At 37.9% G+C, this 15,538-nt stretch overlaps 2 protein-coding genes across 5 annotated transcripts; both read right to left on the reverse strand.

Moving 5' to 3' along the window:
* Positions 1-84: 84 nt before the first annotated feature.
* On the reverse strand, positions 85-6,898 carry LOC148291117 (uncharacterized). Its single transcript, XM_088246171.1, has 5 exons — positions 6,641-6,898; positions 6,437-6,532; positions 4,524-4,623; positions 4,214-4,423; positions 85-300 (listed from the first exon to the last, which is right to left on the reverse strand). Exons 1-5 carry the CDS (start codon positions 6,782-6,784, stop codon positions 143-145), a joined length of 708 nt encoding a protein of 235 aa, XP_088102297.1. The 5' UTR covers positions 6,785-6,898; the 3' UTR covers positions 85-142.
* An 835-nt stretch (positions 6,899-7,733) lies between these two features.
* Positions 7,734-15,018, reverse strand: GONST1 (golgi nucleotide sugar transporter 1). Of its 4 annotated transcripts, none has more exons than XM_088245972.1 (10): positions 14,707-15,018; positions 13,677-13,928; positions 12,916-13,147; positions 12,616-12,755; positions 11,882-12,011; positions 10,971-11,069; positions 10,117-10,271; positions 8,918-9,034; positions 8,331-8,428; positions 7,734-8,222 (listed from the first exon to the last, which is right to left on the reverse strand). In XM_088245972.1, exons 3-10 carry the CDS (start codon positions 13,132-13,134, stop codon positions 8,164-8,166), a joined length of 1,017 nt encoding a protein of 338 aa, XP_088102098.1. In that variant the 5' UTR covers positions 13,135-13,147; positions 13,677-13,928; positions 14,707-15,018; the 3' UTR covers positions 7,734-8,163. The 4 variants fall into 4 exon arrangements, with proteins under 4 accessions (XP_088102098.1, XP_088102096.1, XP_088102095.1 ...); XM_088245970.1 differs by lacking the exon at positions 13,677-13,928 and adding an exon at positions 14,303-14,521; XM_088245969.1 differs by lacking the exon at positions 13,677-13,928 and adding an exon at positions 14,295-14,521.
* Positions 15,019-15,538: the final 520 nt, after the last annotated feature.

A 15,538-nucleotide genomic window follows, 5' to 3' on the forward strand; every position in this document is an offset into this window, starting at 1 on the left:
AATTGACCTGAAATTAAAGAAAATTGAGAGGGGATCAAAATTCAAGGAAAATTAAAAATGGTGTCCAAGATCACAACATTGATCTGTACTCTTCTCTGCAGCTTCAAAATGGCATGCCCAATTAGTACTAATTTTGCTGGGATCAATGAGTAGTTGTAAATTGGGTTTCACTCGTAATTCCCATTTCCATATTGATTGAGACTTTCTTGCAAACTTTGGAGAGCCACTTGGATAGCATGTACTTGGCTTTTCTCCAAGGAGGAACACGGAGGCCATTCTCCTTGAAAGATTGTTTTGCAGCTGGGCAAATGTTCGGTTCATTTTTACACATGATTTTTCATGTTATTCACCCACTATTTTGAGTTAGTTCTTGACATTTTATAGCTTTTTACTTCCTTTTTGTGTTTTCTTAGATTTTGCCTTGGTTGGGATGAAAATGAGCTAAAAGTGCATTATTAGTTATAAATTCTGTTTTTGTTCATTTTCGTAGGTCAACTTCTTGGCCTGGGATCAACATGCTCTGGTGCTCGGATGAGGTCATGATCTTCATGAGACTTGTTCCAATGGATGTTAACTACAACATATCCAAATTTGAGCTCCATTGGACAAGTATTGCCTATCCAACCAATCCATCATGTTACCACAGTTCTGGAAATCCGGATTTGGCCAGCTTTTACCTCCCTTGTGTCATCTTAACTTCTGGTGGGGTCAGCATAGTGATAGGCGTAAAATCCATTGGATGCGTTGGTGCAAGTTGGGTCTCCCAAAGAGCGAGGGTGGGTTGGGTTTTAGGAGTCTCTATGCGTTCAACCTTGCTATGCTTGCTAAGCAGGGGTGGCGCCTCCTTCATAACCCTGATTCTCTGATCTGCAAGCTTTTGAAGGCTAGGTATTTTCCCCACTCTTCTCTCCTGGATGCGGTCCCGGGTTCCAAACCATCATTTGTTTGGAGTAGCATTCTCTCTGCTATGAAGGTTATTACCCGTGGTTCTCGGTGGCGTGTGGGTAATGGGTCCGATATTAAGGTTTGGGGGGACCGTTGGCTCCCTAGGCCAACCAGCTTTGAGGTGGTTACTCCTCCTGTTGTGGGGCTTGAAGAGCTAAAAGTCAGCAGCCTCATTTGTGGGGCGAGCCAACCCCAGTGGAATATGCCACTTCTTACATCCCTGTTCCTGCCATTGGATGTGGATGAGATTCTCACGGTGCCTTTAAGCCTCCGGTCTCCCCCAGACTGCCTCTTTTGGCATTTTGACCGTAAAGGAAAATTTTCTGTTAAGAGTGCGTACCGTGTGGCTCTTACTTTGTCGACTGACCCCGACCCACCTTCTTCCTCGGTTTCGGGCATGGCTCAATTGTGGAAGTGGGTTTGGAATGCAAAGCTCCCTGAAAAGATTAAATTATGTACCTGGCGTGGTATCCATGATATCCTTCCTACGTGTTGTGCTCTTGCTAAGCGGCGGGTCTCTTTACCGCATCTGGGGTGCTGCGTTTGTGGAACTGCGGAGGAGTCAACTTTGCATATCCTCCGGAATTGCCCGTTTGCTCAGGCGGTCTGGCGTTTGCTCCCGGGTCTTCTCTCCTCTGATGGGCACGCTGACTTACCCTTACCAGATTGGCTTTTCATCTCTTGGCGTGAGTTGACGTCCGATGCTCGTGCTTTGTCCATGGTTGTGATGTGGGCCTTGTGGTCTAACCGGAATGATGTTACATGGCGTAGCACGCAGCGACAGCCGCATGATCTCGTTCAGTTTGTGCTCCTATATATGGAGGAGTTCCGGTGTGCTAATGACCAACCTACGGGTAGTCATGCCTCTCTGGGTGCAAGTTGCTGGAGCTGCCCTCCTTCAGGCACGATCAAAATCAACTTCGACGGGTCCTTCCACATTGGGTCGACTGGGGGGGGTGTTGGGATTGTCATTAGGGATGAAAATGGGAGATTTCTGGCAGCCCTTGCGAAGCGTGTGCTATTTGCTAGTTCTGCGGAACATGTTGAGTGCCTGGCGGCTCTTGAGGCTGTTCGGTTTTGGTGGAAGATGGGGGGGCAGACGGTCAGGTTTGAGGGTGACTCGCTCAATACTATCCAGGATGTTCTCTCTTCCGTGGTAAACTTGTCCCCCTTGGGGCAGCTTATCGAAGATATTCAATCTAGCTTGCGGGATCACCGGAGGGATTGCTTTAGTTTTGTTCGCCGTGAGGCCAATGGTGTAGCTCATTGTTTAGCTAAATTTGCTGTTAACTGTTCGCACCCATGTGAATGGGTCGAGGTGCCCCCTGATTTTATTCAGGACGCCCTTGATGTCGATAGTTGTACTCGAGGTCAGGCTTTTCGCCCCCCTCGTCCTTCTGCTTTGTTTTTATGAGTATTCTTTCCTCGTACGCGAGGCTCTTCAAAAAAAAAAAAAAAAAAACTTCTTGTTACCATAACTCTTGGTAACAAGGAATTACATTTGTAAAATAGATATTTTCTGAGCTTTTGGCATCTTTGTGAAGTCAAAGCTCCATCATGGCAAGGGGACAATGGGCTAAGGCTTTATCAAAGGTGGTAGTTTTATATTAAAAGGTAAAAGCTGGAAAGGAGGAGAGAGGGAGGAGAAGTCAAAATTGCAATCTGATATTGGGAGCCTTTTGATCGTGGGAAATCAGGCTATTCCACATTCTACACAACTTGAGAGCAGCTTTTGGGGAGCTAAGAGCAAGGAAGGAGAAGGAGGTGCAGCCAAGGAAGAAAGGAGAAGACTTCCACCATTGAAGACTTCAAGCTTTCATCATTTCCAAATCTGTAAACTCCTTCTAGTTATATTTCGAGTTTGTATTTGGAATAAGTATGAGCAACTAAACTCCATAGCTAGGGCTTAGGTTGAAGCCCTAAACATGATTACCTTATTGTTTTGATGCTTGAGTGTATGAATTTCTAGATGTTGTTGATGAACCCCATTCACTAATTGAATTTTATGATATGTGTTTGCTTCCTTTGCTTAATCACCTTAGGTTGTATGCATGTAGCTAAAGTTGAGAAGTTGTGTAAGATAACCAAGAACACAATTTCTAATTAGCAACAAATGATTGAACTTGTTTAAGTGAGCATCATGTGAATTGGTTTCTTGACAACAATTGATGAATTCCAATTCACCAAATTAATCTATCCTTGATGTGTGTTTTCCTTGATTGATTACCTTTGAAAGCATGCTTCTTGAGGTTGTTGGGATTATGTGTATCTTCATGTTTTCCTAAGCAATAGATGGATGGAGTAAGAACCATCCATGTGAATTGGTTTCTTGAATACCTAATGTAAACACCATGCTATTAGGGTTCTTGTGATGTTCATATTCTCTTTGAACTTAATGGGTTTTCCTTGCAATCGAATCGAAGTACGAACCATACCTAGGTTCGGTTATGAGGAGGGCACAAGTATTGTAGCACGAACCATGCACTTTACGTATATTAGAGAGAATCAATGCGTCTTGAGCCACGACCCATGGTCTTGATTGCGAACATCTTCATCAATACATTTAGAGTTCATCACTTGAGTATCCATGAACATGGGTAGAATTGTTTAGGGTGGATTCCGAAACCCTAGTGTTTGTTACATTTTAATTTCACATTTTGATAATTCATCTCTGCCATTCACATTTAAATTCAAAGTCCATTTACTTTCATGCAATAGAAATAGGTCACTTGAACCAAATCAAAAAACCCCCCCAATGTGTGTGTGAGTTGCGTGTTTGACACGTTTTGTATCTTTGTCACTGAATTTTGTTTGTTTCCGTAATTGTTTTGGACTTTTGGTCGCGTTGTGTTCTTGCATTTTCTGTGCTGATTCCAACCGTATAAAGAACGTGAATTTTGGATAAACGGTTGGAAAGTTATAGGTCAAAAACTGGACAGAGGTCGAAACTGAAAAACAGAGAAACGAATCTGTCCAAATGGTGATAAACGGGTGATAGAAAGTGCTGTTTGTGTTTTTCTTTGTTTTCTTGTGTTGTTTCATTTCTTTTATCTTCCTTACTTCTTTTTTAGTTTCCAATTTGTATTGTGTTTGTGTGTTGTGTAAAATTAGTGTTCTTTATGTACTCAAATTAGAACTTATAGGAAACCGACAAGTTCTTCGTGGGATCGACCCCGTACTTACATAATCTATACTTCATTAGATTCGTGCACTTGCAGGTATTTTTAATTGGTTGTTTGCACATTAATTTGTGTCCTTTTAGGAATGCAACAGCAAAGCAGAGATATAATTTTGTCAAGCTTTTCTTCTGTCCCAACAAAGATGGTGGGCAGAGTGTCATTGAGCTGCTTGTAGTTTTGTGTAGGTCTTGCCAGTTCAAATTGAGACCTGAAATCCATGTCCACTATAAGCCTTGTCACTTTGACACTGTCCGTCATCATTACATCAACATATTCATAATAACCTGTAATTTGACAAACTTAAACAAAACAAAGAAAATTAACCCATCAAAACCAGAAATGGGTTTTTAAGAACAAATGAAATTTTCAGAGATCGAGGGAGAGAGAGAGACAGAGTACTTTCAAAGAGCCTAAAAGAAGAAACCCATGAAGTTTTGCAAAGGCAGGCCTCATAACCATCCTTTTTTAGTTTCATCACAACCCATTTGTTGGGTTCCATCTGTTGGCGAGTCCTTACTTAATTAGGATTTTGGTTCCTTATTATGTTAGGATTTTGGTTACTTACCCATTTATCTAGTCCTGTTATAATTGAGATTTATTTCCTATTTTATTTAGAGTTAACATATCTTTGTACTTGTATAAATACCTCCATATTGGAGAAGAATAATAATATGAGCGTATCTTAGCATAACTGAATATTTGCCCTACTTTATTTGACATGGTATAAGAGCCTAGGTTTTCTTGTGACCTGTGTTTGCGTTCTCCTTACAATTTAAGTGCTCTCCTCCCCTCCTCTTTAAGGGGGGGAGGGAGGGGGAGTGAAAACGATATGTTTATTGACGTATCCCCATTAGCTTGACATATTCCCATGAAGATGTTGCTTATTTCTTGACTCCGACGACCTCTTCTCTTCAGGGGGAGAGGAGATGTGAAGAGAAGTTGTCTGTGTGAATTAGCTAAAGTTGATATGGAAGAACTATTGTTGTTGCTGTTGTCATTGCCGTTATCTCTATTACTGTCGTTGATGTTACCGTTGCCGCTATTGTTGCCGTTGATGTTGCCATTGTTATGTCCATTGTCGATGATGTCCTATGGTCATTGCCGATGATGTTACTGTGTTTTGATCTGTCTCTACCCTAATCCTAGACACTACCTATTTCTGTTGCACTATACATCTAGCTTATCATCCTAGTCTGCCGCCGCCGCCGTCTACCTTGCTATTGTCAAGGCTGCTCATCTATGCCGCTGCAATTTAACCACCTATCTGCCATGGCTAATTCTGCTGCATCTCAGTGTTAGTCAGTGCATGTTTCTCAAGTACCATTGATCATATGGCTCCATCGACCCCTTCTCTTCAAGGGTAGAGGGGGAGTGAGGAGAAGTTGTCTCTGCTGTTGCTGGTGTCAATGCCTTGTATTGTTGTTGATGATGCCTGTTATGTCTCTGCCTTGTTGCTCTTATTGGTGCCAGTATTGTTGCTCCTGCCTGTTATGGTGCTAGTATTGTTGCTCATGCCTTTGTTGGTGTGTTTCTGCTGTGGTCATGCCCGTTGACCTTGCCTTTGCTATTGACTTTCTTTGCCTTGCCTTACCCTATTTGTTAGGGTTTGGCTTTGCCTTGCCATGCATTGCCTTACCCTATTTTTAGGGTAAGGCTTTACCTTTGTCATGTCTTACCCTATTTTTAGGGTTTTGTTGCCCTGTCTGGGCTTTCTTTGCCATGCCTTGCCCCCTTGTCTTTGCTTGGCCTTTATTTGCCTTACCTTGCCTTACCCTATTTTTAGGGTTTGGTTGCCTTTGCTTTTGCCGTGTTCACAGAGTTTCTGTGTTCTGCTATCTGCCTTATCTTCTGCCATGCTCACAGGGCTTCTGTGTTTTGCCTTATCTGCTACCGTGCTCACAGGGTTTGTGTGTTCTGCTATGTGCCCTATTGTTTAGGGTTTGCTCTTGTGTTTCCGCTGCGAACTTTGCTTTAGTTTGTCACTTGTTTCACTCGTGGTTGACAAAAAGACATTCTCTACAATTGGTGCTTCTCAAGTATGGTGTTCTATGACTCACTTGTCAAGTTGGGCATGCGAAATATCTTTGCCCAACTTGAGGGGGAGTGTTGGCGAGTCCTTACTTAATTAGGATTTTGGTTCCTTATTATGTTAGGATTTTGGTTACTTACCCATTTATCTAGTCCTGTTATAATTGAGATTTATTTCCTATTTTATTTAGGGTTAACATATCTTTGTACTTGTATAAATACCTCCATATTGGAGAAGAATAATAATATGAGCGTATCTTAGCATAACTGAATAGTTGCCCTACTTTGTTTGACACCATCAAAGTCTCAGTGTCCCTCAAATACATCAACACTTTCTGAAGAATCTCAATCTCACAATCTGTTGCCCTCCATATTATCTCCTTTCAAAAATAAAATAAAAAAACCAGCATAAAATTAATTACCCAAAAAAAGAAGGAGAAATGTGCATATATAGGAGTAAAAGGAAGCTTTAGAAAAACAGAAGAGACCTGTAAAGTGAGATATTTGGATTGATGAGGAGGAGAGAGGGGCAGTGAAGATGATAATGAGTTGGGTGGTGGTGGAGCTGATGAGTCCAATTCATAGAAATCTCTCACCATTTGCATAAGTTCTTCTTCTGTTAAGCCGCCCATGATTTTCCTCTGTAAAATTTAATCTTGGCTTCCTTGTAGGCTAAGGAGAATAGTTGTTTTTACGAGCAAGTTTCAGAATTATGAGGTAACTTCATTTTTGTTTCCTTTGCCTTGTTTGGTATTGCCTAGGAGCTTGACTTTTAGCCATTGACATAGTGTTGTCATCAAGAAAGTTATCACATTTTTCTTGAATTAGTTTTTATGTGAACCCAATGTTTGTTTTACATTACAAATTGCATCGCAATTATGTAAGTTATAACGTAAGCATTGATGCGTTGTTGCATAAGCTATTTGGGAATAGAAATATTATAACTCAAAAAGATAAGACATAAATAATTAACTGATAAACAGATTCAACTAAATACCTGAGCATACATAAGAATTTCCGAAATTACAAAATATTCAATTTCCGAAATTGCCCAAAATCATACAACCGCAAACTAAAAAAATGGAAAAAAGAAGAGAATAAACACGTATCAACTAGAGACCTCAAGTCACAATATAGAGGAAAGGCAACACCTATCGATTAGAAACATCGAAGTATGTATGACCTTCAATTTCATGGATTTGTGTCAATTTTTAGGTAAATTTGAAGTTTATGGTTTGTTTCCTTGAGAAGCAACACCTATAGCGATGACGATATAGCTTACACGACACTATTTGACACTTCCGTGAATATAATCTGCTATGTCGGACAAAAATTTCCACGACGCTAAGAAGCTCGCGACAAATCTGCTATTTAAAACACTCTTACCCAGCATTTTAATGCTCTTTTATTTCCAATTTCATACTTATTTGAAATTACAACGAACTACACAACACTTTCTTTTGTTAATACAATTGATAGTTTAAACAACTTTAAATTAATCTAATTTACGAAAATAGGGACTCAAACTAAGATGCAAGAAGGCGGACTTACTAGCCTAACTCATACCTGCAAATGACACAATACTTTGAACACATCTTCTATACAAGCTTTCAACTTTGTTCTATACAGAAATAGCATATACCTGAAAACAAAGAAAAAACTTCTTTTTTTTTCAACATTATCTTAGGGAGCTCATTTTTCTCCCAATTTAGCACCAGTTTCAGAATAATTGTTTGTATAAGACTAGCAAAGATGATACAGAGGAATGCGTTACACAACAAAATACAGATTGGTGAAAAAATTAGTGGTACGGTTTGGTACACAACATCTCTAGATGGCCTGATGAAGTTGAATGGAAGTTTTCCTAATGCCCAGCAGAATCTTCTTAAGACTTCATGAGAATCTATAAAATGATTTCCCACAAATGAAGAATGAGATATTAAGGCAGCCGGATGCAGCTTTCACACAGTGAGAAACTTGGACGTATCAAATACTAACAAGTTACAACAGTTCAGGATTGAGATCTCTCCCGCATTTTGGCTCTGGCGAAAAATACTCCAGCCACAAGACCTACCAAATTGCAATTTTTCATGGTTAATGCTACAAAACTCTACCGCTTTTGCAAAGTTATAAAGTAGTACATCACATTCTGAAGCCAGTCTAGTTGAGAGAACTTACCAAAGAAAATGCTAGCGGAGTTCTCTAAACTGGTCGGGACTTTGAAAAGTAGGATACCGGCAACAGATAGAGGGATCTTATTCAGCGACCCCACAAGGCTGCAGACATTGAGCAGTCATTAGAGATGTCTAACACCTCCTTATTTGAAATAAGCATAGCAATTTAATCATATGCTAAACCGACATTATAACACAAAACTAACACAATACAATTTTCACATACAAATATAAATATGGGGTTGTTTTAAATTGGTTTCCAAGTTTTATTACATAACTGGCCATTCCTAGTGTATATTTTCCAGCTTTGGGAAGTGTCAGGCTACATCAACCACAACTGTAAGATATCAAGCTGGCCAGATTATGCTATGTAACAAAAGAAATCAAAGCTGATGATCCATTCAGCCTGGAAAAAGGGATTTTAAACTTATTGCACCAGGCTTCAAAAGTTTCATTAAAAAAAAAATTCACTTATAAATTTGAAAGCTAAGAATAACGTAACAAGGGTTTAAGTTCAGTAATCAAAGTCTCATTTAAACCAGGTGGGAACCCTACAAATATCATACTATGCATCAGCTACATTCAGCTTACCTGTATGTGGTGGCACCCGTTTGATGAAGAAACCACATAGACGTGAAGCTGATTGCAAGACCTAAAAATCCACTTAGCGTCATTACCATCCAGAAGGTTGGTAACCTCAAAAGTGGACTGCCATTTTAATTCAACCTTCATTAGATTCAATAGGATAAAAGAAAACAAAAATTTATAAGAAAAACAAATGTAAAAACTTTTGTTCTTCCTGTTTTTCTGTTGACAAGTAGACATCCCACATGGTAATTCTAGACCTCAGTCATAGCGAAATGGGCTTGCATACGCATTATTAGCTAGTCATTGCAGTTTCAGGCAGAAAACAATAACAAAATAAAACCAACGATGACAAAACAAACTTTGGAGTACTTCATGCATATTTTTAAATTACTATACCATATGTTAGAGACAGTGTAGTCCATCTGAAATATTTCACACTTAGATAAATATTTCAGGAGGGGAACAGGCAGGAAAGGAAGAATACAGAATAGTAGGAACCTAATCGAACGACATCGTAAAGTGGTAGTTGCAAGCTTTCTGTCCACACCTATCATATAGATTCTAATTCAATCTTCAATATGACAAATTCTAAAGAAGATGTGTGTGTGTGTGTGTGTGTGTGTGTGTGTGTGTGTGTGTGTGTGTGTGTGTGTCTATGCAAGTTATTCCTCTTTCACTAGCTGATTTGCACTTTCCTTTGTATTGTAGGAGTTTCCATACTTCTATATATCTCCAAAAACATCCAAAGTTTTAACTACATTGACCATAAGGAGTTTTAACTACATTGACCAAAATGACCTTAGATAGGAGAAGGGCTTTGATAACCCTCCCACACATTAAATTATGAACTATGGCTAAACTCATAACTCGCAAGCATATAATTTAGACTACAACCATCCATCTTTATTGTTAATAAAAAAAAATTAATTACATCAATATAACACAGTAGACTGCGTGGCGGTAGATGTGGCATATATTAGACAACCACTAGACCTTAAGAACTTTAGTTGCTAGGGATTAGGCCAACGACATACATCAAGCTAACACCCTCCCTCACATGTAGCCGCATCCTGCATGGGGAGAGGCAACAGCATGCAGAAAGAGAGGTAGAGAGAAACATATACGTGTAGCCCTACCCCACACCTTGCAAAGCAACAAAGAAGTGGGGAAATAATATCAAAGCAGAACAACAGAATACTCACGTTGTAAAGAGATAATCAACCTCCCTGAAAACAAAAATAAGCACAATCCCCAAAGGCAGAGAAAGAGTGTTATTTAGCAAGACCATTGAAAACTCATTCAGCTTTCCAGATTTTGTGACAAGCTTTGCTGTATCCATGACCCTACGTAGAGTCAGCTGCCAAAACATTAAAAAAAAATAAAAAAAAAAGCTACATTCAACAATTAAACAATACAAAACAAGTTAGAAGAAAGTCAGTACACAGACCAATAAATTACAAGAAAGCACTCAAAATTTTAGAAACAAGAACAATGTTCAATTCTGACATCTTGTTGATTTTGCACTATAAAAGTAATAATCTTGTCAACTCAATATTAGAAGGGTACAGGACCTCTGATATGCAGGAAGGAAACTGAATAGATTTAGATGGTGTTGGATCAAATCAGAATGCCGGTAAAAGGATATTGTTATTCCACATGAGAAACATGATTTTTATTGCCTATAATTAGTTTTGGCATGCCTCTAATAATTAGTAATGGCCACTATTAACACTCAAAGACTTCAATTTTTCATAAATATGAAAAGAATTCTCATCAAGGTAGATCTAAAAACAAATTATCACGTAGCTTCCTAATTCATATTCTTATTGCTAACAACTTCTTCTGAGGGGAGAGATATCAAGAACCACATAACAGATAAAGGAATCTGTAATGTGGTAGTTATGTAATATACTTTATATGAAGTTCTGTCATGAAACAATAAACTAAAATAAAATTTTGCCATATATACAAGCTTATATGCAAAAGGGGGAAAATTAAAGACTAATGTGATTCTAAAGTGTACATAACAGATTGAAACTTCATGTTATTTACTCACAGAATATGATGCAGTCAAGAAACAGTTAATGATTTGCCATGCATAGCCGACGGCATGGAAAGATAAATCAGTCACGCCTCCAGAAATTGCTGAAATTATCTGCACAGGTTAGATTTAAAACCATGTCAAACCATATAATTATCATATGAGAACTCATTAATATATTCTTATGATACCCAAAAACATCTTCAATTAAATTCATATTGAGATGCAGCGCCTGCTGGCATGAATAGCATTAGGTTGCCATCAACGAAAATATTGCTACGAATAATGAACATGCATGCATACATGTACGCAAGTGTACCCACACAGCATCTGCTTACCCCGCAGGACATCAACCCCCCACAATTAGAGAACTATGATAAAGCATCAAACATAGAAGTGTTGCCGGCAGACTCCTGGAAGTTAATATTTTCATCTATTCAACAAAGCTTTTGAACTAGTTGATTTGGCTTGATGCTATCATCAAAACCAGAATTTAAACAATTAACTACACCCCACACATGCAGTCTGATTTGGTCTTCAATTCATATATTCATCGCCAAGCTCCAAACCAAAGAAAAAGAAAAAGAAATTTATAAACATATGATTAAAAAAAATTAATTTTGAAAAAATGGTATTTTTTTAAAGAAAAAAAAAATGTATTTATATACTCACACATCATGGTATTCTTGACATCAATATGATGAATTAAGATGTGAATCAAACTTTCAAAAAGGAAAAATTCTGAGACAAATAAAATAGAAAATAGAAAATAGAAAGGCAAGGCAAGACTAGAGAAGAACACTCAGTAAAGCATCAAGCCAGCAATTGCAAGATGAAAACTTAAGTTAATTTTGTTATTTTAAATCCCAATTGAAACATTTATCAACATCTGAATCTCAATTCACATTCTGACTTATCAAACATACCATTAGAAACAGAGCAGCCCATACTCTGTTGTCATGGTGCTTTTGGAATAGATACATTTCACCAATTGCAGTTATCACATTGGTAACATTCTTTAGGACCGTGACCATTGCTACATTGATGTACTTTAAGCTGCAAACATGAAATTAAGTAAAAATAAATAAAAGTAAGAGATAAATACTGTGCAGAAAGAGAAATTTACACCTGCAAGAGCCACAAACCCAGGAATACTTTCATGATCGGTATTTTTCTTATCCAGATCATACAAGATTTAATGCAACAAGAATGAGAGTATAAATATGGCGTGACAAATGTAGACCTGCTACATGCAAAAGAAAAGAACGTGGGTCAACATCTCATATTAGGCTAATGTCATTGCATGGACAATAAGATACACCAATGCTGAACGCTCACATCAGCAAATCTGAGGTGCTTTTGATACATACTCAACGGTACGTAATACGCATTACATGTATTTCAAGAATTTTAATATTTTTCAAAACACTAGTGAGGTATCATGCATGTTTTTGGCAGTGGCCAGGAAGTATTGTATCAGAAGACTAGGTCAAGTGTTGCTTATAAAGGATCAAGACGAAATTTGCATATCAACAAGATGGACGCTGGCATTAAATGTAATATTTGATATTAACTCTCATAGTCCAACAAATTAAAGACTACCCCACTCCATTAAGCACCAAGATGAACTTAAATAGGAAAAACTCTATCTACTTCATACCTAAACATGCTTGTAATGAGCATCCCAACGAATATAACATTCACAGGCAACCAGACCTTAACCAATCTCCATGTTAGCGGCTCGGTTGATATTATGCCCAGAAAACTCAACACAGAAACGATTATAACCGAGACTAGGTTCTGCATCCATACAAGTACCATGAGATAGTTAGATCTTGACAAGTATTCTGAAATTGTTTGATTAAATAGAATTGAGTAAAAAAAAACCCCTTTTGATGTCATCTGGAGGAAAACATATACAAACTCTACTTGAAATAAACAAAATCAATAATGTAATTACCTGGTACAGCATCAGAGAAATTCCAGCATCAAAGTTGTAGCTCGAAAGCACGAATTTGTTAACTAATATCATGCTGCAGGACGATATGCAATATGCAAGACCAGCCAACAAGGCCTGATTCTGTGATTTAACCACCTTATTACCTCGTGTTGCTTTATCTCCATCTTTTAACAATTTTCCGCCTTCCAAGTCAGTTTCATTCTTTTCAAACTGATTCATTGGAAATAAAAACCTATATGAAAATTTAACAAGATAATTACAACTCTTTTCTACACTCGTTAGATAAGAGACAAGGAGGAGTAGAGACAGACACGCAAACACAGACATACAGATAGGCTGAGAGAACTCATTCTGAAACATAGAGAACATATGGACTGGTTCCAAACAGATTTTACAGGTCACATAAGAGTGAAAAGTATCTTGCAGGTAAAATAAAAGTGAAAAGAAGCAAAGAGCTAAAAAAAGGACAAAGCCACAAAGAGAATTATGTCTTCTGTATATTCAACCAACAAGAAAGGTAACTATCACTAACACTTGAGTAATTAGCATAGTCAAGTGCTTGCAACTAATTTATTACTCGGAGAATTGGAAAAAGGACAAGAAAACTTATAATTCCAAGCCAACAGTCAAATACAAACAAAACGGTAAATATACATCCACAACAATGGAATTACACTTATACAAATAGCAGAATATGTTCTCAATATCAATACTGATTTTCTACACGACATATTGAGTCAAAAACTGATAGAAGAATCAACCTTCCAACGCTCTAATCTGAGGAAGTATAGCATGGAAGGCCTTCCATGTATTGGATGGTTATGTAGAGACTTCCCATACATGAGAAGTCTGCCCTTACTTTCAAAGTTTCTTTAATGAAAAGGGTTTGACTTTGGCAAGAAATCTTATACTTCTTCTTTTATAAAATTCCAACTGGAAAACAGTCCGTATCCATTTGGCTGCTTTAATGGCTCCAATGTTCTCCAAATCAAATGGTAATGCATCAAGTGTCTCTGAAATAATAGTGAGAATATTACAGCTTTCAGAAACCAAAGGTAAGTGGGCAGATTTTATACAAGAGTCTTTGATCTTTTTCACTGTTTTTGGCCACTGAAGACTTAATGGGGCTGTGAGCATTTGCTATTCTGTTTGCTCTTCCTGGGTATACATGCGAGTAATCATTACTCAAAACTACGCAGCTTAAATTCATGTAATATGCCAAAAGATGGCTGAAATATGTAGCAAAAATCCACATAGCAAGATGATGTATGAATATAACATGAAGCATTACAACCAACACTAATTGCAAATATATCACAAATACGAATGAGAAAGAAATGATTTTAAGGAGCATGTGACACCACCACACATAAGCAAACCTGCTTACTGCTTGTCTTCTCTTCTCTTTACTTTCCAATCCACAACTACTACTTGTCTTCTAACTTGTTTGTGGAATCAATCTAAAAACCTTGCCAACATAAATGATGAATCAACTTCATCGGCATATTGGTGGAAATATCGGATGCACAGATGGAAAGTTCCCAAATTTGTATAAATTTCAACTGAACTTCACCGAAATTGAACATGAAGAAGAGCTAAGAAATCCCTAAACCCAAAAATCCAAACTAAATTAGAGTTGTAAATTCCTAATTAAGCCAACTCCAACGCTCAATTTAACCAAATTAAGCAAACAATCTACCGACCCAATAGCACTACCAAACCAAAAGATTCAAACTTGACAGAGCATTCAGTACTGAGTATAAAAGAAAAAAGACGGCAGAGCTCAATCACCTCTTTCACTTTGTTCAGGCCTGCCTTTCTACAGCCAGTTAGAAGAGGCCGTGAAGGATCTCTCTACCCAACTACCATTCAACCCAGCAAGAGCTTCTGCTTCTCCTTCTCCTTCCGCTTACCCAGAAACCTTTGACTCTGGAGAAGCTTGGCTCTTTTTGTAAGCTTCCCTCCTTTCTCTATGTTCTAAGTCCAACGAGAAGCTCCTCTCTCTCTCGATCTGTCAGTTGCAGATGGAGTGCCAAATAGAGGGAAGGTGGTCCAACCCGAGGCGTCAATGCTGACATGAAAATGAAGCCTGGACAAAGAAAGAAAGTCAATTTTGACTCCAACATATTGAAGCGTCTTCTTTTCCATTATTTCGATTTATTTTTCTTTTTTGAGAAAAAAAAAAAAAAAAGTGTGTGTGTGTGTGTGTGTGTGTGTGATGGTTTGGATTTAATTAATTCTAAATGACAATGTAGGTGTAATGTCTGCTGGTATGCTTCGCTGTTTTCAGTGGCTGCATCAGAGATTTTTATTCTTTTTGCCTCATCAGTTTTGTATTCTGTTTGAATTATTACAAATAGGGTGGGTATGCCATAATTTGGATTAGTTTCAATCAATTATTTTTAGGGAGATTCACTATTATACCCAATATAGGAGCTCAAATTATAAAAATACCCTATATGAAATGGACTTTATAAACACACCCAAAGCTCATTTACAACATAACAAAAATGTTTTTAACTCCTTTTAAATTACAAAATTGTCATTGATTTCTTAAAACAAACCCAACCCCAAAACATATAAAAAAGCCCAAAACACTCAATAGGGCATCAAAGTAATTTAA

The sequence above is a fragment of the Prunus avium genome, chromosome 8 (assembly GCF_965620075.1).
Source record: "Prunus avium chromosome 8, drPruAviu1.hap1.1, whole genome shotgun sequence".
Taxonomy (NCBI): Eukaryota; Viridiplantae; Streptophyta; class Magnoliopsida; order Rosales; family Rosaceae; genus Prunus; species Prunus avium.